The 25213-nt window shown below is 41.7% G+C and overlaps 1 protein-coding gene across 1 annotated transcript in view; it reads left to right on the top strand.

Moving 5' to 3' along the window:
- The first annotated feature begins 659 nt into the window (after positions 1–659).
- The window catches only part of LOC138960917 (uncharacterized), a 34858-nt gene continuing 10304 nt past the window's right edge, over positions 660–25213 (top strand). The window contains exons 1-4 of the mRNA XM_070332551.1: positions 660–1117; positions 21002–21076; positions 21625–21786; positions 22472–22592. Of these exons, the coding sequence (XP_070188652.1) occupies positions 928–1117; positions 21002–21076; positions 21625–21786; positions 22472–22592 (548 nt within the window). The 5' untranslated portion in view covers positions 660–927. The remainder of the gene's footprint in view (positions 1118–21001; positions 21077–21624; positions 21787–22471; positions 22593–25213) is intronic.

Genomic DNA, 25213 nt, shown 5'->3' on the forward strand with positions numbered 1-25213 from the left:
TTATATCTGGGAACTGATGAGTTTTATTTTTTTCGACGAATAACAAATTCCAGGTGAATTAACCCATGCAGAATTTAGATGAAGTGATTAAGGAGTTTTACGTATTTGGACTACTGATGAAATTGTTGGAAACATCGAAATTAAGATTTTCTGTGTGTTATCAGTTTTGCCGGTTGGGGGGGGGGGGGGGAGAGAACATAAAAGGTTGATATTATCGTCACCACACTACATTCCAGTAATGTTAGGTCACTACCTGACACAGATGTTATCAAACTGAGTACTTATACATTTTCTTCACTTGCTGTTTTTATTTTTAGGGCAATTTTATCTCTTGCTCCAGCATCAATGGCATTTTGATGGAAATGTGCATTGCAACAGTAATAGTTTCGGCTTTATTTGAAAACCATCAGTCACTGAACGTGCGTTTTACGACTGAAAAGAATGGACATTGCCTTGTACATTATACTGAAGGCCAAGTTTCAACTGTTGTTATAGACATTGATTTATAATTTCGCTCGTTATTCTGTAACTTTCGAGAGCAACATTTTATGAACAAATGAAAGTTGCCTTTTTTCTGTATCAAAATGCTGGTGTTTATGTTCTTTCCCATAGTTGACTATTCATACTTATCTCACCTTTTCTCTTCAGGGCTGATCGTTTAGCATCGACATCTAGACATCCTGAATAATAATTTTTAAAAAGATCCTCAATTTGTGCATCAACTGAAAAATGCATATAGCCTTCACATTGTGATCTCAACCAAGTAGATCAGTGACCATCATCAAATATCTAAACATTAATACCACAACCAACAATAAAACGGCAACAACAACACTAAAACTCAACAATCCGTACCACCACTGTCAAACCAGCAGAACATCGTCATCGCCAATTCAGTTGTAGTCACATAACTATCAAACTTTAGTCATGGAATTCAACAGAACACATAAACCTTCGAATTCACTGTGCAGTGTTTTGAAAGTGTGGTGTTTATTAGTGGTGGTTGTGTTGGACACAGTGAAGTGTTACGTCATCCCAGAAGTCCCGACAGCTCGTATCGTTGTGCACGTGCGGAAAAGACGCGCACCTCACTGGGACTACTGGCAGATCAACAGCAGTAAGTATATATTATTATTATTATTATTATTATTATTATTATTATTATTTTAAATTTATTTTTTATTTTTAAATATATATATATAATTTTTTTTAAATTATCATCATCATGTTGTTGTTGTTGTTGTTGTAAAGACTTTATTGGGAACAAGGTGTTCTACATAGATCATTTTAGCAAAGTATTAATGAAAAGATGTTTCCGCTTCAGACTCGTCGATCAAAATCGAGTACATGTATGAAGGCTAACACATAATACTAAAAGTAAATAAAATATGCAGATAACACACAAATTATATAACAGACTTAGATTAATCCCACGTGGTGTTACGGAGCAGATCTAGTATGAGAGCTTCCTCTTCACACAGGTTAAGACAGTATTGTGGTAGGCTTATACATCCATAATTCACCATTTCGTTATTTGTCATGGGGTTATCTGTAGATTAGTGTGTCACTGTGCTGACAGAATGAAGTAGGAAAGTCATAAATAGGTCGAGAATGTTGACCTCCTACTCGAAAGAATTCTCACATGCAGGCCGTATACTTACATGGCCAGGGCCGGACTAGGCGAAGAGGAGGGGGGGGGGGGGGTTGCCAGTGGTGGCCCAGGGGGATGTCCCCCCTGGCGGCAGGGGCGGATCAGTTCATTTTATGACTGGTTTTTTTCAAAAGTATATTGTGAAGATATGGGTGTGAAGGCGCGAAGCGCCGAGCCGACGGCGCGAAGCGCCTAGCTTGCTAGGGGGGTCCGGGGGCATGCCCCCCCGGAAAATTTTGAAAAAAAGGATGCAAAATGGTGCAATCTGGTGCATTCTGAGGATGATCATTACCAGTTTCAGGCAGCAGATTTTGTCACTGATTAATACCCCAAAAATTGAAACTCAATGTAAAATAAAGAAATGCATACCTCATTCAATATTTTTATTTTTGGCTGGGGAGGGGGGGTCCGGAAACCCTAGAACCCACCCCCCCCCCCCCCCCCCTCGTTGTGGGGGTCAGGGGGCGAAGCCCCCTGAAGCTGACGGGTAGGTCATATTCTGAGATAGGAAAATGGTTGCTCCTTGCATGAAACGGCATAAAATAAGCAATAATACAAAAAAAATTAAATAAGTAAGGTACATGTTTAGGCTAGGGGGGGGGGGGGGGGGGGTTGCGCAACCCCCATAACCCCCCCGGTAGTCCGGCCCTGATGGCGAATTCGGTTGTTTGTTGACCTTCCTGTGTGTGTATGTGTGTGTGTGTGTGTGTGTGTGTGTGTGTGTGTGTGTGTGTGTTTAGATCTGTTAGTACTCTCGCTCTACTGAGCGTGCACACAACTAAACACAACCACAGAAGTACGCACTTCCGCACGTATTGTGAACGAACGCACGCACTTAAATGTTTTAAGAGATAGGCCTGCGCTCCGCCAATTAAAACTGAGCACTGCTGGGTTTTTTAGGCGGGCGATGACGGGTCATCGGGTTGCAATAACACGCCGTAGACGGTGGCACGCCTAGTTTTTTCCACCGCAGGAACAACACCCAATTCGTTCCCCCGCACGCGGAAGCAAAATTGTTATCTCGCAAAGGAATTGCCCTGTGAAGGTACGTTGTGGCAAATCACATTATCAAGTATAGATATTCTGAAGCAGAATTGCCTAGGCTATATGTATAATATGTTACTTTGGTCTTGTTGTGTACTCGTGAACAGTATCGTTCGATTTTCTGCCGAAGTCCGTGAAAATTATACAGAGAGGTCTCAATTTCGTACAAATTAACCTAGAACTACCATTTAAAACACTATTTTAATACTCACAGTTTAATCTTCGATACCTTGCAGCCTTGTATGCGCGTTTTTGGGCACCAGCATCGTGGATAAGCTGCTCTAATCTAGCGTTATTTTGTGGTACTCGATTCTCAGTGGGTAAGGTCCCCCGCAGACACCAGATAAGGTCCCCCGCATTTTTGCCTGAGTGCCTACTACGCCCCCCCGCACATGCGCGCTGAAAAAGCACATCATGCACAGCAAAACTGACCCGTTTGAAGCGTTTTTATTTGACAGATGGAGACCAGCGACCACACGCTATCTGCCGGGGAGGTGTCTGGGGAAGTAATCGACAGCTACCTAGACATCAGTAGTGAGGTGACTATAGGTGAGACAGTCCCTTTACAGACTTCTACACCGAAGAAGGTTGGTCTCCTCCATTTGTGTGACGAAAGCGGATCAGCATACAAACACAAGCGAACATTGGACAATCACAAACGTGAGAAACATGGCAACGAATCTCGTTTTGTATGCATAGTTTGTGACAAGAGGTTTGGTCGACAGGTAGATTACCAGTCTCATATGAACAAGCATGCAGGCACCAAACCTTTCCAGTGTGGTGTTTGCAAAAAATCGTACGCACACGGCAAACGCAGTCTGGACAAGCATATATGTCTGGGTGAAAAGCCGGGGTTTTAGTGCCAAACCTGTCAAAAGTCGTTCATGAGAAGAAAGTATCTTCGTGACCACCAAATCACCCACTAAAAAAAAAGGTAGGTAAATTTTAAGGGGCTTATTGTCCGTCAGGTCTTAATTGCCTATATTGGACATGAATTGGTTTATACGATTCGAGTTTTACGCCCTCACGGCTTTTTGATGTTTGCTGGTTTAGGTGGTATCAGCCATCTGCACTTATGGTAGAATGACCAAGATCTTTAACGTGCCATTGTGGTGACACGGGGGTGGGAGATGGATACCGTCTCTGGGTCTGCACATAAAGTTGACCCGTGTCCGTCCCGGCCCGGATTCGAACCAGCGACCTCTCGATCACAAGTCCAGTGCTCTACCACCTGAGCTACCCGGGCCCCCCAAATCACCCACTCTACTGGCTACGCTTATTTATGCAATGCGTGCATGAAGCGGTATAAGCATCGCTCTGGTCTTGCCAGGCATAGGCGTCGGGCTCAACAAGATGGAAACTGCATATAACACATATAGGCTACTATAATGCCTACATTCACACACTTGCAGAGGAACAACTTCTTTTAATTTCCATAACATTCAAGAATAAGTGTGCTCGACAGTTTTATATGACACGCAGTTAATCAGGTTTGTTTTGTTTATGACCACAAAAAAAGAAACAAGTCGCGTAAGGCGAAAATACAATATTTAGTCAAGTAGCTGCCCTTTGTCAGCAAGACCGTATACTCGTAGCATCGTCAGTCCACCGCTCATGGCAAAGGCAGTGAAATTGACAAGAAGAGCGGGGTAGTAGTTGCGCTAAGAAGGATAGCACGCTTTTCTGTACCTCTCTTTGTTTTAACTTTCTGAGCGTGTTTTTAATCCAAACATATCATATCTATATGTTTTTGGAATCAGGAACCGACAAGGAATAAGATGAAAGTGTTTTTAAATTGATTTGGACAATTTAATTTTGATAATAATTTTTATATATTTAATTTTCAGAGCTTGTTTTTAATCCGAATATAACATATTTATATGTTTTTGGAATCAGCAAATGATGGAGAATAAGATAAACGTAAATTTGGATCGTTTTATAAATTTTTAATTTTTTTTACAATTTTCCGATTTTTAATGACTAAAGTCATAAATTAATTTTTAAGCCACCAAGCTGAAATGCAATACCGAACCCCGGGCTTCGTCGAAGATTACTTGACCAAAATTTCAACCAATTTGGTTGAAAAATGAGGGCGTGACAGTGCCGCCTCAACTTTCACGAAAAGCCGGATATGACGTCATCAAAGACATTTATCAAAAAAATGAAAAAAACGTTCGGGGATTTCATACCCAGGAACTCTCATGTCAAATTTCATAAAGATCGGTCCAGTAGTTTAGTCTGAATCGCTCTACACACACACACAGACACACAGACACACACACAGACACACGCACATACACCACGACCCTCGTTTCGATTCCCCCTCGATGTTAAAATATTTAGTCAAAACTTGACTAAATATAAAGAGACAGAGAGTTGAGTGCTTTTTGTTTTAGTTTTATAATTCTGCTTTGTTAAAAAGCACAATCCTTCAAGTACAAACGATTCTCCTCATCATATGAAGTCTTGCATGCCTGTCAAAGTATATCTCTGGACTCAAAGCAAAAAGTAACAACCTCACAGCTTCCTGTGTGAAGTGGACATATTTATGTGCAATTCTTTCACACACACACACACACACACACACACATATGCACGCACGCACACACACATACACGCACGCACACGCGCACACACACACACACACACACACACACACACACACACGCACACGCACACACACTAAACCAATGGTTAATCGGTGACTTATTGCTCGTGCCAAATGTTGGAGTACATCTGAAGATGTCAGAGTCCAATCAAATCCATACTTAGTGGATTTACACAAAAATTATAGCTGTATGTCATTTTTTCTGATAAACATAACGGCGGGGGATCTTACCCTAGTGTTGCGGTGGGGCGTAGTAGGCAAATCGACCAAGCTGCGGGGGATCTTACCCCGTCAAATTTCACTGTTGATCTTTGAACCGATCGTGAGTCTAAACTAAGTTAAGCTTAAACTTAAAAATGAAGAGCAGTATCCACAAGTAGTTTGACTTTGACCAGCAAAAAGATTTAAGCCCTTCTGTTGACCGTGCTTTGTGTTATTTCAACATTTTTAACGTGGGAGACAGTATTTCTGACTTGTCTTGATGACATTTCTTCTCTTATGTAGTACACGAGAGTGTAAATGGTAAGACAACTAGCTGATCCAATGCAAAATAAAGTACAGAACAGTATGATATAAACTTCAATACTAGAAAGTCTGGTTATCTACTATTTTAAGGCATTGATTTGGAGACACCTACCATGTTGTTCGTCTTGCGGGGGAACGAATTGGGTGTTGTTCCTGCGGTGGAAAAAACTAGGCGTGCCACCGTCTACGGCGTGAATAATGATAGGATAGGCTGGACAACTCTATTCGAAGTAAGTAACCGATATAATTATGCTGGTTAATTGTTTCAAGCGTAAAGCAGCTGGAACTTTGCCAATATAAAAAATAAATAAAAAGTTGGGAGTTGGGGGAGGGCGCGAAGAACTAATAACAGAACAAATCCTGTCATCACAAGAAAATACTTTAAGGCATTCTGCCCATGTCCCTAAAATATATCTGGAAAATAGGGCAAACCTCTCAAACAGGAGGCACATTTGCTTTAACGCGCAGAAGCTTCTTTAGAAATTAACTATAGTACCCTAGGTAGTGGCTTGACATAGACACCAGTGCTTTGGTAGAGCCATTTCGTTTCGCAGTATAGGAAGCAAAAAGTATGGTAAAATCTGCCAAAGTCTTCAGTCACGGAACCTTCTGCCACTACTCGGGGGTTCTTCCGTCTGTTCCGGAAAGCAGGATGCTGTTAGCAAAGCGTGCAACATAATATAGGACGTTCTCTGCCAATGGCTTGGCATTTTGCATCAGACTTTCGGCGCACATGCTGTTGATATCAGAAGGTCAAACGCCATGTGTTATGTTGTAATGGTCACTTTTGGTGTGTGAACATGCCCTCTTTCATTCCACCAGACACATGTTGGCGCATTAACACCTTCCGGCCACCTGTGAACACTCCCCGTAGTAAACCCTGGCATGATTGACGTTCCGCCTGAAAGAAAAAACCCGTCATATTGCAACTTTTTGCACGAAATGAGATTTCAAGGTCACAAAGGGTGCTGATCAACGTGAAAAAAAACTGAGAACAAAAACATTTGGTCTGTCTTTCTTGTCGACGAAAATCAGCAAGGCTGAAAAGTGGTGCAACTTGATGCTTTTCTTTAAACGGAAAGTGCCATACACTTGAGCTTCATTGGTAAAAACTTTTTTCATGTTTTCCTTCAGGACGACTTGTACATTTTGCACTGACATAGCAAGGAGCACTCTATAGTCTTCGGTTTCTTTTCAGCGGTCTAACTTTACTTTCATTGAGCTTTAGTAAACATTGTGCAGATATTGGATTCTAAGTATTCTTGTTCGGTGCTTTTTGGCGTCCTGAAGCAGTCGTCTGCCTTCTTCTATATTTACCGTATTTGTTTTGCTTTACTTTGCTTTGTTTTCTATTGTGTGTTTTTTTTCTTGTTCTTTTTTCTCTTATTTTCTTTCATTTTCTTTTGCTTTGTTGCGTTTTTGAATGCCGCGTCTTTGGCTAAGACCCAAGAAGGGGATAGAGTACTAGTGTTAAATGAACTGTGATTTCAGGACCGTTCATCCGTTCCAAATAAGCGGAAGATGTCAAACATAGACCAAAAGAAACGCTCGCTCCAGGGCTCGAATAAATCAGGAGCAGAGTACAATGATGTTCCTGGCGGGGGACCGTGTGTGTCTGTCCTTTAAGAGAGAGAGGAGAGATAGAGAAAGAAATAAAGACGAGCATTTTGTCTGTCTGTCTCTCTGTCTGTCTGATTTTGCATTCTCTGGGGGGAAAAGTCAGACAGCAACTGTGCATGTTAACCCAAACATGATTCACATTGCGTAGCTATATGCACTCGTTCCGCTTTTCCCCCCACATAATAAAATTACCATCTCCGACGACATTGCAGTCGTCAAAACAATGTCCCCAAACACATATACGTGACGTGACCTTTTTGACTCACATGCGAAGCAAAAGTGAGTCTATGTACTCACCCGAGTCGTCCGTCCGTCCGTCCGTCCGTCCGTCCGGACGTCCGTCCGGACGTCCGTCCGTCCGGCCGTCCGGAAAACTTTAACGTTGGATATTTCTTGGACACTATTCAGTCTATCAGTACCAAATTTGGCAAGATGGTGTATGATGACAAGGCCCCAAAAAACATAATAATAATAATAATAATAACGATTACTTATATAGCGCGTAAACCTCGTGGTGACGAGCCCAGAGCGCTTTACACTTACACAATCATAATACAAACAAGGAAAGAGAACTAAATCCGAATAAATTCAAACATGGTCACACACACCCACACACGCACGCACACACACATGCACACACACACACACACACGCGCGCGCACACACTCACACACAATCTTTCTTTCGTCATTGTCAATGTTCAGGTAACCCGCAATGTCATTCCATGTACGCATACGTTATTCTAGTACAACACACACAGGCACATACACATCCTCATGAACGCCACACTTTAGTATATAATACACGTGGCAGCGCCGATGACTCACCGATCATGGGATCTCCTTCAGAGGTCTAACTTAAACATGTGTGTTTTGAGGGCTGTTCTAAAGGCAGATGGTGACTGGGAATCCCTAATGCTCCGGGGGATTTTCTCCCAGACAAGAGGTCCCTGGTACTTGAAGGATCTCTCAAATCCATAGTTAGTTGATTTTCTGTTTCTTTTTGGTTTACTAAGTACATTGGTATCTGTTGCAGAGCGAAGAGAGGAGAGGTTTGAATATTTTGATAACATCTCAGAGAGATAAGCAGGTCCTGTACCATGAAAGAAAGAGAAACAAATGCATGCAATTTTGTATTGAATACGACTTCTTACAGGCAGCCAGTGAAGGGATCTCAAAACAGGTGTGATGTGGTGTCTTTTAGGGGTCTTTGTGATTAATCTAGCGGAGTTGTTCTGTACTTTCTGCAGTTTTTCAATGAGATAGTCAAATGAACCAGAAAGAAGGGCATTTCCGTAATCTAGCCTTGAAAGAACGAGAGAGCAAATGAGGGTTTTTGTAGCATCGGAAGAAAGGCAGTGGCGTATGGAGCTAATTTTTCTCAGTTCATAGTAGGCATTTCTACAGACAGTGGAGACTTGTTGTTTGAAGCAGAGAGTTTCGTCGAAGATGACACCGAGGTTTCGTACTTGAGAAGCCAACTGAATATCAGTTCCAGCTATAGAGATTTGGGCAGGAAGGGATGGTTCTTTTTTAAGAGAAGGGGGTACAACTAGCATGATCTCGGTCTTGTCGTCATTAAGTTTCAATTTATTTTCGGTCATCCACAATTTCAAGTCAGAGATGCAGTTCTTAGTTGTCTCGATTGTGTTGGGGAGGTCAGTAATAGGGCCAGATTTTTGTAACTGAGTGTCATCAGCAAAGCTTTCATAGGAAACAGAGTGGCGAGAGATGACATTAGATATTGGTTTCGTGTACATGATGAATAGCACCGGGCCAAGTACAGATCCTTGGGGGACACCGAAAGTCAACGGGGATGGAGCAGATTGGAAGCCGTCAATGGAGACTATCTGAGAGCGGTCTGTGAGGTAGGACTTAAACCAAGCTAAGGCAGTGTGGCAAATACCAAAAGAATTGTGAAGTCTTGTCAGGAGAACGGAGTGGTCAATAGTGTCAAATGCTGCCGAGAGATCTAATAGAGAAAGGACAGACACATGCTTTTGATCGAGAGCTAAGAGAAGGTCATTTGCAACTTTGATGAGAGCGGTTTCTGTTGAGTGGCCAGCCCTATACGCGGACTGATGGGGGTCGAGGAGCTTGTTCTGGGTGAACCACTAACATACATAGCATCTTGACCTTGCTTCAAGGTCAAGGTCGCAGGGGCCATAAATGTTGTCTAAAAAACAACTATTTTTCACATTTTTCACATTTTCTCTGAAGTTTTTGAGATTGAATACCTCACCTATATATGATATATAGGGCAAAGTAAGCCCCATCTTTTGATACCAGTTTGGTTTACCTTGCTTCAAGGTCAAGGTCACAGGAGCTCTTCAAAGTTGGATTGTATACATATTTTGAAGTGACCTTGACCCTGAACTATGGAAGATAACTGTTTCAAACTTAAAAATTATGTGGGGCACATGTTATGCTTTCATCATGAGACACATTTTGTCACATATGATCAAGGTCAAGGTCACTTTGACCCTTATGAAATGTGACCAAAATAAGGTAGTGAACCACTAAAAGTGACCATATCTCATGGTAGAAAGAGCCAATAAGCACCATTGTACTTCCTATGTCTTGAATTAACAGCTTTGTGTTGCATGACCTTGGATGACCTTGACCTTGGGTCAAGGTCACATGCATTTTGGTAGGAAAAATGTGTAAAGCAGTTCTTAGTGTATGATGTCATGAAAGGTCAAGGTCAAGCATGTGAGTCGTATGGGCTTTGCCCTTCTTGTTTCACCCTGGTGTCACCCGCAGGGGGTAATATGACGTTAAGGAATGCATTTTAACAGGCTAGGGCTAATTAATTACACACTGTCACCGCAGCGAATGTGACGACTGTCGTTGTAGTGATTTGCTCGACTCATGGGAATGTTTTCTTTGCCAAAACGTTGGGTCATTTCCACCAAGAAAGTGTTTTAAATACAGACACTGTCTTGGACGCCATTGTATGATGTTGAAGTACAAACATTTCCACCAATGAAAATGGGTTATTTGCGAAGACAATTATACTTGCCTATAATTGAATTGACTTGTCAGGTAATTAATGGTTTGATTAATTAATTGTTGTACCCAAGGAGCATTTTCGACTGAACCTGTAATTGTGTGTCTTAATTTTTGTTTCTCGTTTCTCTCTTTCCACTGACAGTACTTTATAGTAAATCCGTGACCAAATCCCGTGTGTCCTGCGACAGATAGCTTATCTGATAGGGAAGCACTCTATCCGTCATGTTTATCTTTTGAGGAGGTGTGAAATGCTTCCGGTGATGTTTTACCTGTTTGCAAACGCAGCAGGAGTGACTTTTATGACCTATTTCATGCGTCAGACAATCATGTATGTCAAGTTACCGTAGGCGCGAGAATGATACACCTTTAAGATCAGATTCCGTCACAGATTGAAAAAAAATTAGTCACAATTGTAATGGTGGAAGTCAATCCCTGGAAACCCTTTTGATATGAGGTTCGTGTTGTTGTTGTTTTGATTTGTTTTTGTTTTATATATTTTTAGTTTTTTTTTTAGTGAGCTAGCCAATGACATAACTGCTAGATAAGATTTCGTCACAAGTACCACTCAGTCACAAGTACGAGGGAAAGGTAATCTTTGCGGGAAGACCTTTCAGTGTCATGTATTTTTTTCAGGGGGTGCGAGAATGATACCCATCAGGTGTGACTCCGCCACTTGTTGTCACAAATACGCATGGGGGAAAGTTAATCCTTGGAAATCCTTTCCTGTTTACAAGGCCACGTCACACGCACTGTATTCAAATACACTCGGTGTTTAGCACCGTGACTTTTATTTACTGAGGAAGGAATGTCAAGCATTTGCCTCAAATAGTCCAAGGGTATAAAAGCTGGAAGAAAACATTATCATAATGTGATATCTCCAAGTCATGCATTGTAATAACACTCATGCGTAGGTGTGTATGTGTGCTGTGTATCATTGCTTCTTTTTGTTTCATATTTCTTATTTCTCAATTCATGTAGCATTTGTTCAAGGTTTACTGATCGTTTGGCTGTTTGACTGAGTGCGCGATCGATCGAGTGATTCATTGTTAGGTTTTACTTTTCAAGGTTTCATTCTAATCATCGGCCCTGTTTTCTGTTTTTCAAAATCGGTTTATTGTTGTTGAGTGCAAAGTCGTGTGTGCGTGTGTGTGAAATCGGTTTTTCCCATGACCAACCGAGATCAATACTGCCGTGAAGGACACGGTGAGCAATCGAGCACGTGCGCCTTGTCTGTCCTGGGATTTCTTGCAGTGTCCCACTCCCTGTCACACTCTTTGGACAGCATGATTAATAGTGATTTTCTCACACAAAGGCTATCTTGACTCATCTTAGAGTGTCACCAGTTTTCCTTCTAGTCAGAAATACCACGGATGCATCTCAATGAGTACCGATGCACTAACATCAATATTTCCACCTGCACTGTAAACCTAGAGATAAGCGGAGCGTTGAAAAAAATAAGTTAAAAAAAATCTGTGCATGATATACCGTTTGTGTGATGTTTTGGTAAGGGGAAGGTTGCGTTAAAGAAAACTGTCAAAATATGCAAAAACATTTGTGGCCATTTCTGCAAATTTGTTGAAACGTTTGTGGCCATTTCCACAAATGTATCGAAGAGAGAACAAGTCGCGTGAGGCGAAATTACTACATTTAGTCAAGCTGTGGAACTCACAGAATGAAACTGAACGCACTGCATTTTTTCACAATGACCGTTGTCCGCCCTTGTGCAAAACGGAGTGAAACTGACGAGCCTGTTCAGCGCGGTAGTGGTTTCGCTGTGCTGCATAGCACGCTTTTTTGTACCTCTCTTCGTTTTAACTTTCTGAGCGTGTTTGTAATCCAAACATATCATATCTATATGTTTTTGGAACCACGAACCGACAAGGAATAAGCTGAAATTGTTTTTAAATCGGTTTCGGAAATTTGATTTTGATCATAATGTTTATATTTTTAATTTTCAGAGCTTGTTTTTAATCCAAATATAACATATTTATTTGTTTTTGGAATCAGAAAATGATGAAGAATAAGATTAACGTAAATTTGGATCGTTTTATAAAAAAACCATTTTAATTACAATTTTCAGATTTTTAATGACCAAAGTCATTAATTAATTTTTAAGCCACCAAGCTGAAATGCAATACCGAAGTCCGGCCTTTGTCGAAGATTGCTTTACAAAAATTTCAATCAATTTGATTGAAAAATGAGGGTGTGACAGTGCCGCCTCAACTTTTACAAAAAGCCGGATATGACGTCATCAAAAGTATTTATCGAAAAAAAGAAAAAAATGTCCAGGGATATCATTCTCAGGAACTCTCATGTAAAATTTCATAAAGATCGGTCCAGTAGTTTAGTCTGAATCGCTCTACACACACACACGCACAGACAGACACACACACACACACACACACACACACACACACACACACACACACACACACACACACACACACACACACACACACACACACACACACACATACACCATGACCCTCGTGTCGATTCCCCGTCTATGTTAACTACAACTATGTAAAAACTGTGTCAACGTTTCTGCACATTATTATTCTGCACAAACTTCAGCCACTCTGAAACTTTGGATCCAATGTAGCAAGGGAAACGAATATGACAAGAATCTGAAGCTTGAATCAATAGTTTTCGTAGCTGTAGTTTGTTGTTCGTTGTGAACGTAACTTGTATGTTCGTTTAATCCTTTGAACGATGTGTCGTAGTTGTAGTTAAATCGTTGTAATAAACGAAACTTTCCGTTCGTTAAACCATTTCATGCAATCTTCTGGATTGTTTTTAAACATGCTCCAATCATGAGTTTTCGTAGTTGCAGTTTGTTGCACGTTGAAAACGTAACACACGAAGGGGGTTAAGCCACTAGCAGGTCTGCACATGAGTTGACCTGGGAGATCGGAAAAATCTCCACACTTAACCCACCAGGCGGCCGCGGCCGGGATTCGAACCCTCGACCTTCCACTTTGGAGGCCGACGTCTTACCACCACGCCACAGCGCCCGCAAGCACAAGACCAAGTGCGCACGAAAAAGATCCTGTAATCCATGTCAGAGTTCGGTGGGTTATAGAAACACGAAAATACCCAGCATGCTTCCTCCGAAAGCGGCGTATGGCTGCCTAAATGGCGGGGTAAAAACGGTCATACACGTAAAATTCCACTCGTGCAAAAACACGAGTGTACGTGGGAGTTTCAGCCCACGAACGCAGAAGAAGAAGAAGAAAACGTAACTTCTGTATATTCTTTGATTCATTAGAACACTATTTTGTACTTCAACTTTGGCGAAAACACAACTTTTTGGCTTGTTGAATCATGTGAACAATCTTCTGGATAACTGACGAAGGAGTTTTGATTTAGTGTGGATTATTGATTCCTGTCGTCATTTTTAGCCCTTCGTAATCTTGTGTTTGTTCCATGCTACGTCAATGACCGTTTATTTTATGATAACTGCCTTTTCTGGGTATAAATCACATTCGATGTTTGTTTTTCTGTGCCAACAAAATGTGACATTGAGAAAGCCTCTTGTTGTGGGAACTGAACATGTGTTGGCCTCCATCACACGCGTGCAGTCGCTTTTTCCTCGATGAATTATACGAGCTAATTACCTCAAAATTATATGTAGCCTATGTATTGACTGGGATCAAGTTGAAAGACAGAAAGCTTTTCTTGTTCTTTTCTCTTTTTTCCCCCAGCCTCATGTGAAAAAAAACCTCATCGGAGAATATTAACAGCTTAGCGTTTATTATTTTCAACAGAGTTTTGACCATTACGTTGCTTTTTCCAAAGTCCCAAAAATTAATGTACACGTCAGAAACGGAGCAAAATGTTGATTTTTTGTTTGTTCCTCACTCGTTTGTTTGTTACTTCTATTGTTCAGATTATCTGGATTTGTTTAGGCTTGTTGTTGAAAATTCCTTTAACAGGGACATTCAAATCTGCGATCTAGGAGCCGTCTTGAGAAGCACCTAGACACTTATGATTTTTATTTTGCTGTGGCTACATTTATTTATTTAGCATTTCCCCCCGTTGACAATACAGGTCTTTATCTGGATTGCTCTTAGTCGCGTTTTTAAAGTCTCTCGCTCGCTTCAGTTAGCTGGGCACAAACTATCAATGCAAATCATGGAAACCGCTGAGTGGCAGTGGCTTTTCAATTCACTGGTTGACCACTGATGAGGAACGCTGTGTGTTCTGTATTCTGTATTTCCTTTCGTGTTTGCATGAAAAAGAAATGCACGCATCAAAAGTTACGAAGGACTATCAGCACATAAAGAGAAAATTGTGTGTGCGAATGTTCGAGAGAGAGAGAGAGCAAGTCGAGAGAGAGTGAGACACACACAGGCAGGCAGACAGACAGACGGATAGCGATCGAGAGCTCAGAAACAAAAGTGTACCATTGGCTGTTACATGTATCAATAAAATAAATCAGTTAACACAAGCAAACAAACCACAAATCCAAAGACAGATAGGCAAACAGATGAACGGACAGAACTGAGGTAATGAATACGACTTAATAAGTAAATGTCACATTTCAGTTAAGTTAATTTGAATATTCTGCAGCACATACACAATAAAGTGAAACGATAGTAAAAAATATATTGGTTATACACAGACAGAAAGGGAAAAAGGGATCGAGAGAAATGGACTACTAATTGTACTGGGCAAAGAACCAAATATCTGAAGCAAGGAGAAAAAAACTGAATTTTGAATAACAAAACTTTCAAAGGAAAATATGTGTCCTCGGTGAAATATTCAAGCAGGAAATAAACGTGATAAAAATAACCAAAGGTCGTGAAAATTAGGGTCGGCCATGCCTAAAGACTGAATACTTTGTACCTCGTGAACAGTTATACATCCCGTGTTTTTGTGAGCAGCATACCAGCAATTAAAAACTAGTTCCTTGCTACCATTCATAACAAAGAGACTCGTCAACCACAAAAATTAACCGGAGAAATTGAGCTCAGCAACAATGACGTCAGCACACGAGTTTGTGAAAGGCACGGGGGCTTTAAAAGCTGTACTATTATGGCACCTTAAGAGCGACTGGGACCAGAAACCGTTGTGTTCAAGTGTTTATTGATCAACACTTCTGTGGGAGTTTTTGTGGAGGTTTTCTTTGGCTTTATAACGCTGCGGGTGTGATTGGTCATTTGTATAGCCTGAAAGAGCCTTGCTCAATACATGTGCAGGCTGTGCATTCTTGAGTGGAAATGACAGAGAGAGACAGAGAGAAAAATAGGGGGGAGTGGGGGAATCGAAACTCTTGCAAAAGTTTGTGGGCGTTGTGTTGTTGAGTTTTTTGTGTGGGTAATATAGCGCTTTGGGTGTTACTTGAAATTGTTGTAGCCTGCTACTGGAAGAGATTCGTGGCATGCCGTAACTTCCTGAATTCTTGAAAGACAAAGAAAGAGAGAGAGAATGTGTTCGTGTGTCTGTTTGTCTAACTGTCTGTCTGTCTGTTTGTCTGTCTGAGAGAAAAAGAGGGGGAAGCGTGTGTCTGTCTGTTTGCTAGTCTGCCTGTCTGTCTATCTGTCTGTCTATCTGTGTGTCTGTGTGTTTGAGTGTGCGTCTGAGTGTTTGTGCCCTGACGATCCTTCTCAGTGTCTTCGTACACTCTTCTCCAAGCTAAACTCGGGAGTGGCAAAGTAATACACAACATAGACTAGCAATTACACAAGAGAGGTGTGCAAGAAAACGTGTTCATGTGTAATTGGTATTGACGCACCTGACAGGAACCCTTGGCCTTGTACAACATGCTGATCAGCAAATTGTGAATCGTGCTTCTAATGTTTAGTCAGAGCCATTTAGCAGTGCAAACAGAAGCCATGTGTCGAACAGGCACAGGAGAAATCAGAAAGACATTCCATGGCATTCAGTCTTCTCTTTGGGAGAAATCTTAAGAAGTAAAGAACAAGTCGCGTAAGGCGAAAATACAACATTTAGTCAAGCTGTCAAACTCACAGAATGAAACTGAACGCACTGCAATTTTTCAGCAAGACCGTATACTCGTAGCATCGTCAGTCCATCGCTCGTGGCAAAGGCGGTGAAATTGACAAGAAGAGCGGGGTAGTTGTTGCGCTGAGAAGGATAGCACGCTTTTCTGTACCTCTCTTCGTTTTAACTTTCTGAGCGTGTTTTTAATCCAAACATATCATATCTATATGTTTTTGGAATCAGGAACCGACAAGGAATAAGATGAAAGTGTTTTTAAATTGATTTCGAAAATTCAATTTGGATCATAATTTTTATATTTTTAATTTTCAGAGCTTGTTTTTAATCCAAATATAACATATTTATATGTTTTTGGAATCAGAAAATGATGAAGAATAAGATGAACGTAAATTTGGATCGTTTTATAAAAAATTTTTTTTTTACAATTTTCAGATTTTTAATGACCAAAGTCATTAATTAATTTTTAAGCCACCAAGCTGAACTACAATACCGAAGTCCGGCCTTTGTCAAAGATTGCTTGGCCAAAATTTCAATCAATTTGATTGAAAAATGAGGGTGTGACAGTGCCGCCTCAACTTTTACAAAAAGCCGGATATGACGTCATCAAAGGTATTTATCGAAAAAAAGAAAAAATCATCCGGGGATATCATTCTCAGGAACTCTCATGTCAAATTTCATAAAGATCGGTCCAGTAGTTTACTCTGAATCGCTCTACACACACACACACACAGACAGACAGACACATGCACACACACACATACACCACGACCCTCGTCTCGATTCCCCCTCTATGTTAAAACATTTAGTCAAAACTTGACTAAATGTAAAAAGACGCCAAAACTTTAGGGAAGAGATGTGTCCTTCGTATTTTTAATACATTACATTTACACACACGCACGCTTGCAAACACACACGCACACAATACACACACACACACACACACGGACGCGTGCACGCACACACGCTCGCTCCCACACACACGCACACACACGCACACACACACACACACACACAAACACACACACACATACACACGCACACACACATACACACACGCACACACACACACACATACACACACACAAACACACTCACCAACTTACACACACCTTGGAACATGGAAGCACACACACACACGCACACACACACACACACACACACACACACACACACCGTTTATGACCTGCGTACCCAAACTCCTTCAAAAGTTTGACCGCCGGGACATCAAAGAGACTAGAAGGTGTACATAATACACTGCATGAGCACACGGGATCCTTCCACTTGGACAATTGCCAATCTGAAGGTCAGCAGGAGTTCAGTACCATTACAGCCTGATACATGTATCAATTAGGCAAAGTCGACTTTGGAACGTCTAGTACTTACTTCATGAAGATTTTGCACTGATTTCTATTCATGTGTGTGTGTGTGTGTGTGCGTGTGTGTGTGTGTGTGTGTGTATGTGTGTGCGTGCGTGTGCGTGTGTGTGTGTGTGTGTGTTTGTGCCGCGGTGTGTGTGTGTGTGCCGCGGTGTGTGTGTTTGGGAGGAGGGGGGGGGGTTAGTTCTGAAGTAATATTTTGAGTAAAATCTGCATATTTCAATTTGCGAAAATACTTCAGTTTTAAAAAGACATTCTCTGCAGAGAAGGTAACAGTCAGACTGTTGACTGTTAGAATGCGGTTAAGTGGATGGAAACTCCTATCCCATGCGTGCAGGGAGGTATCTCTAACGATCAGAAGTAGAAAGAAGTCTCGATTCTGTCGTGAACCCCTGGACATACATAGCGTTGAATACAGGGTGTTGAATTGTGTATCTTCTGGCGCCACAGAACTTAAGTATACGAGTTGATCACACAGAGGAATAGTCATTACCACTTGTTTGAAGAGTGACACTTTACCTGGGCTGGTCTTTGAGCAATTGTATTGCTTCTGCCGTCTGTGTTAGTTATTTGTGGTGCTAGTCTGTCTGCAAATATCTTGCTTCTGCCGTCTGTGTTAGTTATTTGTGGTGCTAGTCTGTCTGCAAATATCTTGCTTCTGCCGTCTGTGTTAGTTATTTGTGGTGCTTGTCTGTCTGCAAATATCTAGTTCTGCCGTCGGTGTTAGTTATTTGTGGTGCTAGTCTGTCTGCAAATATCTTGCTTCTGCCGTCTGTGTTAGTTATTTGTGGTGCTTGTCTTTCAGCAAATATCTTGCTTCTGCCGTCTGTGTTAGTTATTTGTGGTGCTTGTCTTTCTGCAAATATCTTGCTTCTGCCGTCTGTGTTAGTTATTTGTGGTGCTTGTCTTTCTGCAAATATCTTGCTTCTGCCGTCTGTGTTAGTTATTTGTGGTGCTAGTCTGTCTGCAAATATCTTGCTTCTGCCGTCTGTGTTAGTTATTTGTGGTGCTTGTCTTTCAGCAAATATCTTGCTTCTGCCGTCTGTGTTAGTTATTTGTGGTGCTAGTCTGTCTGCAAATATCTTGCTTCTGTCGGGGCGGCGGCGGGGGGGGGGGGGGGGGGGGGGCGGGTGTTTGTCTGCTTGTGTCCTTTGATTGCGTCGTTGTGCTTGTTCTCTCATTCCTACTTCCTTAAAGGCTGACATAGTCCTATCTAATTAGTTTAATTACTTCCAGGGCTTTTCCCATCGTTGCGGGGATGTATAAATTAAGCTTCCTGCAAAGTTTTACGTTTGAAGTCCTTACCAATTACAAGAAATAATTAATTCTTTATTGCATGCAACAGTTCTCCAGGACTTGGGCTATTTTTAGACCGTTGACGTCACTTCGTAACGTTTCGTAAACCAAAGATGGCGTTTGAGACTGTTCTGTTTACATTCGACACTATCAACACCACTTTGCAATACTGAAATAATTTTTTCTGTGTTCGAAAGGTACAGCCAATCGTTATTATATCCCCTTAGGTACAGTTTTATAACATTATTGGCACATGTAAACAATATAAATTAATTAATGAACGCTACGAATATGGCAGCCTTTAAAACATACACAAAACTCTGTACTGACAAACAGATCAGCAGACAGACGGACGGACACACACACACACACACACACACACAAACACACACACACACACACACACAACACACACACACAAACACACAAACACACACACACACACACAAACACACACACACACACACACTCACACACACACTTCAACATTAAGATATCATACCAGTTCCTGTGTGATCTATTTATTTCATAACGACCATTGCACTCTGAGTACTTGACATTACCTTTCCGTCCCTTTATTTACTCTCATAACATCATACTTCCTTGGTATCAATGGAAAGTACCGTCCGATAACTTTAATGGTCAAATTCCACTCCAACAAATCTCTGATTACCGCATTCTTTAACTATTTAGGTCAAAATGTCAGTAGTGGCAAATATATGCCTGAAATATACACAAGGCCATGGCACTCACTTCAGTTTAGTTCAAGGATTCTCTGCGCTACCTCAAACTTCAAAGAAATGTTACAACCTTCTGACAGACAAACAAACGAGACACTCATTTGAGCTTCTTTTCTTTAGAAATCATCAAGCAAACGGCGCTACTATACCCACATTACGAAGGATAGTGAGCGATACAACCTTCAGGCAGACAACCACGCGATATTCACTCAGTACAGTGTCAGTGATCGTAAAGGACCGTCTATGTAGAGTACACTAAGTATATACAGGTTTAACAATGCCAAGAATTACTGTTTTCTTAAAAAGGAACACAACAAATGAAAAATGTGTAAACGTGTTCTTTTGGACATGAAAACGCTACGTTCATGCGTTGGATTCAAACAACAAACACAAGTAACATGCATTTACGAAGCTTATTCTCTTTCTATTATTTGGAGAACAGACGTTGATTTTCAACATCACTGAGCTCTGCGCGTGTGTCTTACTCAATCGCAGATTCGCTCAAGTGCTGTGAAAACAAAATGTTATGTTATTTATATATATACAGTATCATATATCAAAGACGTTGGAAAATCTTTCTCTCTGGCTGCCCTTCCAGGTTGAGTTTATTGAGAACACATAAGCATGTGATGTAATACCTTTGAGCTTCACAAATGCTTGGAGGAAGCCTCACAGATATAATCAGTTTATAGAAAACATTTTGAAGCCTCATCACAATGGGATTTAAAACAGAAAACAGCTGCAAACAAATCAGTCGCAAACTTTTGGTAATACACGTAAGGTCTTGTGTATACGCGTGTGTGTGTGTGTGTGTGTGTGTGTGTGTGTGTGTGTGTGTGTGTCCGTGTGTGTGTGTGTCCTGTGTGTGTGTGTGTGTCACTGTGTGTATGTGTGTGTGTGTGTGTGCGTGTGGCACGTGTGCGTGTGTGAGCCTGTCTGACAGTATATATGTCTCCATAAGTCTGTTTGTTCGTCTGTTTCTGTGTTCGATGGAACGACAGAGGAAAACACTGGGAAAGTGCGTGCATGTGTGTGTTTACATGTCTATCTGCCCGTCCTTCGTCTCTGCATGTGCCCACATTTAAATTCACTTTGCCTTCACTTGAATAAAAAGGCCCCAAAAGTTGTGTTTGAAAGCCTGTATGGATTCTTGTCTTTCTTTACAGATGTATGTCCGCCATCATTGTGTGGAGCATCAAGTGAGGACAGTCTCATGCCCGCGCCTAGACCACGTGGTACAGGTACGTCTTTCTCATTGGTGGTAACTGATGGTGGATGGCAAGTTCAACTGGTGTCACACTCAATTGATCAGGAGTGAATCAAGCATGAAGATGAACGATCTTTAATGTGTCTTCTTACTTTTCTTCCTTTTTGCAGAAAAAGAGAAAAAAAAGTTAAAGCATTCGAGGAAAAACAACACAAACAATATTTCTGAAGTTTCTCAATAACTTTATCAAGCATATGTTGCACGATCAGTAATGTCTTTCTTTTCTTCAGTTCTGCAGAAAAAAGAGAAAATATTTAAAGCAATCGAAAAAAAACCCACCTGTATTACGTATCTTCATAACTTTTTTTAAATGTCCGTGAATAGTATGCTCCTTCTTGTACTTATCAATCTTAATGTATAACTAGGATCTACTATTAGGCTTACACAGGGGGCAGGGAATTTTAGCAAGACAAAATATTGGATCGTTAAAACTTCCCCGAGGCGAGTCGTTCATTTATGGCCAGCTTAAACTTTTCGTTCCGTCGAACTGCATAATTACATGCCTTGTCTCCAATCGCACAGGGGGCAGCGTGTTTTACCAAGGGGACGTGGTCCTGGACAAAGAGTTGGACCGCTACATCTTCCCCCAGGTCAACCACACACGTTACAGACGCGCCACCGTTCGCCTGCGCAACCGGCTGTGGAAGGATGGGGAAGTCCCATACGTCCTCAGCGGAAGTTTAAGTATGTGCTCGTTTCATTAAATTTTATACGATTTTATAAGATTTATAAGATTCATTCACTTGTGACTTCCTAGCAAGCGGCCGCACATTTCGTCAAGCTAAGTTTTTTTCTACTTATTGTTTGTCTGTGCACTTAAAAGACCGTTGGGTCGATATATTTGTGAACGTTTTATTTTTTGGGGTCAAATTAAACGTTCCAACAACTTACCTTTCTTGTTTTTTGATTCTGAAACTTGGAACGTTGGTAGTCAATTTGTTTTTGGATTTTTATGTTCTCGTTTATTTCTTCTGCTTGGATCATGTTTAATTTGCTATCTCTAGACAAGTTAAGTTAGGTCAAAGCACTTAAGTAATCCAATCTGAGGCATCTTCGTTGGTGAGAATAGTAAATGTTGAGAGAAAAGGAGAATTTGTGAACGAACAATAGACTTTCGATGACATTTTGAGATGATTATAAGCAGTGCTTTGTTCTTTTGCCAACATAAGAATGAAATGATAATTGTTCACAATATCTTTTACAAACAGTATAAGCAAAAGAATAACAGTCGTCAAACGTAAAAGTATTTATTATCTACCCTTGTCAAATCAAGGCAGAATACAAACGTTACAGCATCATCATTTATATCACTCTCCTCCGTGGACAACGAATGCTCCGTCTAAACCTGAAACGCACTGTTTTTTTGCAGGTGCGCAGGCGCGACGTGTAGTACTCCGCGCCTTCAAGCACATATCACAACGAACTTGTATCATCTTCCGCGAGAGGAAAAAATCAGATACGGATTTTGTAAAATTCATCAGCGAGCCAGGGTAAGTATTTGAAGAACTTTTCGTATGATTGAACTGATGTTCTCCTTTTTACATTTAGTCAAGTTTTGACTAAATGTTTTAACATAGAGGGGGAATCGAGACGAGGGTCGTGGTGTATATGTGTGTGTGTGTGTGTGTGTGTGTGTGTGTGTGTGTGTGTGTGTGTGTGTGTGTGTGTGTGTGTGTGTGTCTGTGCGTGTGTGTGTGTGTGTGTAGAGCGATTCAGACCAAACTACTGGACCGATCTTTATGAAATTTGACATGAGAGTTCCTGGGAATGATATCCCCGGACGTTTTTTTTCTTTTTTTCGATAAATACTTTTGATGACGTCATATCCGGCTTTTTTTGTAAAAGTTGAGGCGGCACTGTCACACCCTCATTTTTCAATCAAATTGATTGAAATTTTTGTAAAGCAATCTTCGACGAAGGCCGGACTTCGGTATTGCATTTCAGCTTTGTGGCTTAAAATTGGGGTTAGTGCTAGGACTGGTTGGTCCGGTGTCAGAATAATGTGACTGGGTGAGACATGAAGCCTGTGCTGCGACTTCTGTCTTGTGTGTGGCGCACGTTAAATGTCAAAGCAGCACCGCCCTGATATGGCCCTTCGTGGTCGGCTGGGCGTTAAGCAAACAAACAAACAAACAAACAAAAATCATTAAGATCATTATCATGTTCACCACCAGCACCAGCAGCAAAAGCAAAAGCAAAAGCAGCAGCAGCGTTTACCATGTGAACGAACAAATGAATGCTATGCTTGTTTGTTGTTTTGTGTATAATTATATCGTTGTTTAGTGTGTGGTTTTTAACTGGAGCACAACATTGATACGGCAGACAAGCCGTGCGGCCATATTTTGCATTTTTGTAGACTTTGCAAGAAGGCTGAAAATCGGAGAGGGGGGGGGAGAGAGAGAGAGAGAGAGAGAGAGAGAGAGAGAGAGAGAGATCTGTCTGTTTGTGTGTGTGTATGTGTGTGTGTGTGTGTATGTATTTATGTATGTGTGTGTGTATGTGTGTGTGTGTGTGTGTGGTTGCAACGCAGGCATGCGTGTGTTTAATTGTACTATACACGCGTCTCTGCGAGTGTCCGTGGGTAGGTTCAGTTCACCAGTGAGTGTGTGTTAGCCTACTTGTGTGCCCATTGTGTGTTGGTGTAAAGGATGTGGCATAATGACATGGAACAACAACAGCCGGTTTGCATTTCTGACGACTATTTTGAACAACCTGCACATGAGGGCTAGGCATGCACCCAAAACAGTTGTAGGTAACACATCGAGGAGATAAACTTTGATATGATTTCTGGAGCTTTTACCTTCCACATTGGTGGGTCTTGTGTACTGGCCGGGGTAAGCAGGTGTAGGCCTATGAGGAGGTTTTTGTTCTTGTGTGTGGAAGGGGTGGGGATTGGGGATGGTGGGGATATTCCGTGTGTGTGGGGGGTAGGGTGTACCGTGTGCCGGTTACGTGTGCATCCAAGCGTGCGTGCGTGCGTGCGTGCGGTCGTAGGCTTACGTGCGCGCGCGTGTGTGTGTGTGTGTGTGTGTGTGTGTGTGAGTGTGTTTCTGTCTGTCTGCCTTCTCTCTGTCTAGCGGCCGATTGGCCATTTGTCTGTTTGTTCGTCCATGTGTCTATCCGTACGTGCGCCAGCGTATCTTGCAGTCTGTGTGCGTGTCTGTCTGTTTATATGTCTCTAAATATATTTCTCTCTCTCCGTCTGTTCGTCCAACCGTCTCTCTCTGTCTGATTGTCTATCAGTCTGTGTTTACGTATCCTGACTCTTCTATACCACTCTGGCGTCGAACACGTGTCCATGAACCGGATGAAAAGGAGGTAGACGCGAAAACCCACGTTGCTCTGTGTGGTTAGTGCTTAAAGTAGGCCTAGGTTTATTCTAAATGACGGACACGAGCGGCCGAAGACGGGAAAAACCCCAAAGAGGATAGGGATTGGGAAAGGTAAAGTTTGCTTTTTTGAGGTAAACAAAAAAGAAAAAAAAGAAGAAAGTTTTGTAAGTAGCCTACTTGACACACTTTCTTGAGTCGGTTTTGTATATCCACATCAAACAAATCATACTTAGAGCGGTCAGTATCATAATTATTAATTTGCATGCACGTGACCTGTATTTTCTGCAGTCTAATTCACTGTCGGGAAAAAGGTATGAACCTAGTATAATCACACTCGCATGCACGCACGTGTGCGCGCGCGCACACACACACACACACACACACACACACACACACACACACACACACACACACACACAGCACACAGCACACACACACACACACATACATACACACACCCGCACGTATGCATGCTCGTACGCACGCGCGCACACGCACGCACGTTTACACACACACACACACACACGCGCGCGCGCGCGCGTTCACACACATACACACACACACACGCAGACACGCACGCACGTACAACGCACGTACGCACAAACTGACATGCACACACACACACTGACACGCACGAACGCACGCATGCTCGCAAACACACACACACACACACACACACACACACACACACACACACACACACACACACACAAACACACACTCAAAGTTCGCACACACGCACCAGGGATTTCCGGGGTAATAGTGCGACAATTAACAAA

The sequence above is a fragment of the Littorina saxatilis genome, linkage group LG3 (assembly GCF_037325665.1).
Source record: "Littorina saxatilis isolate snail1 linkage group LG3, US_GU_Lsax_2.0, whole genome shotgun sequence".
Classification (NCBI taxonomy): Eukaryota; Metazoa; Mollusca; class Gastropoda; order Littorinimorpha; family Littorinidae; genus Littorina; species Littorina saxatilis.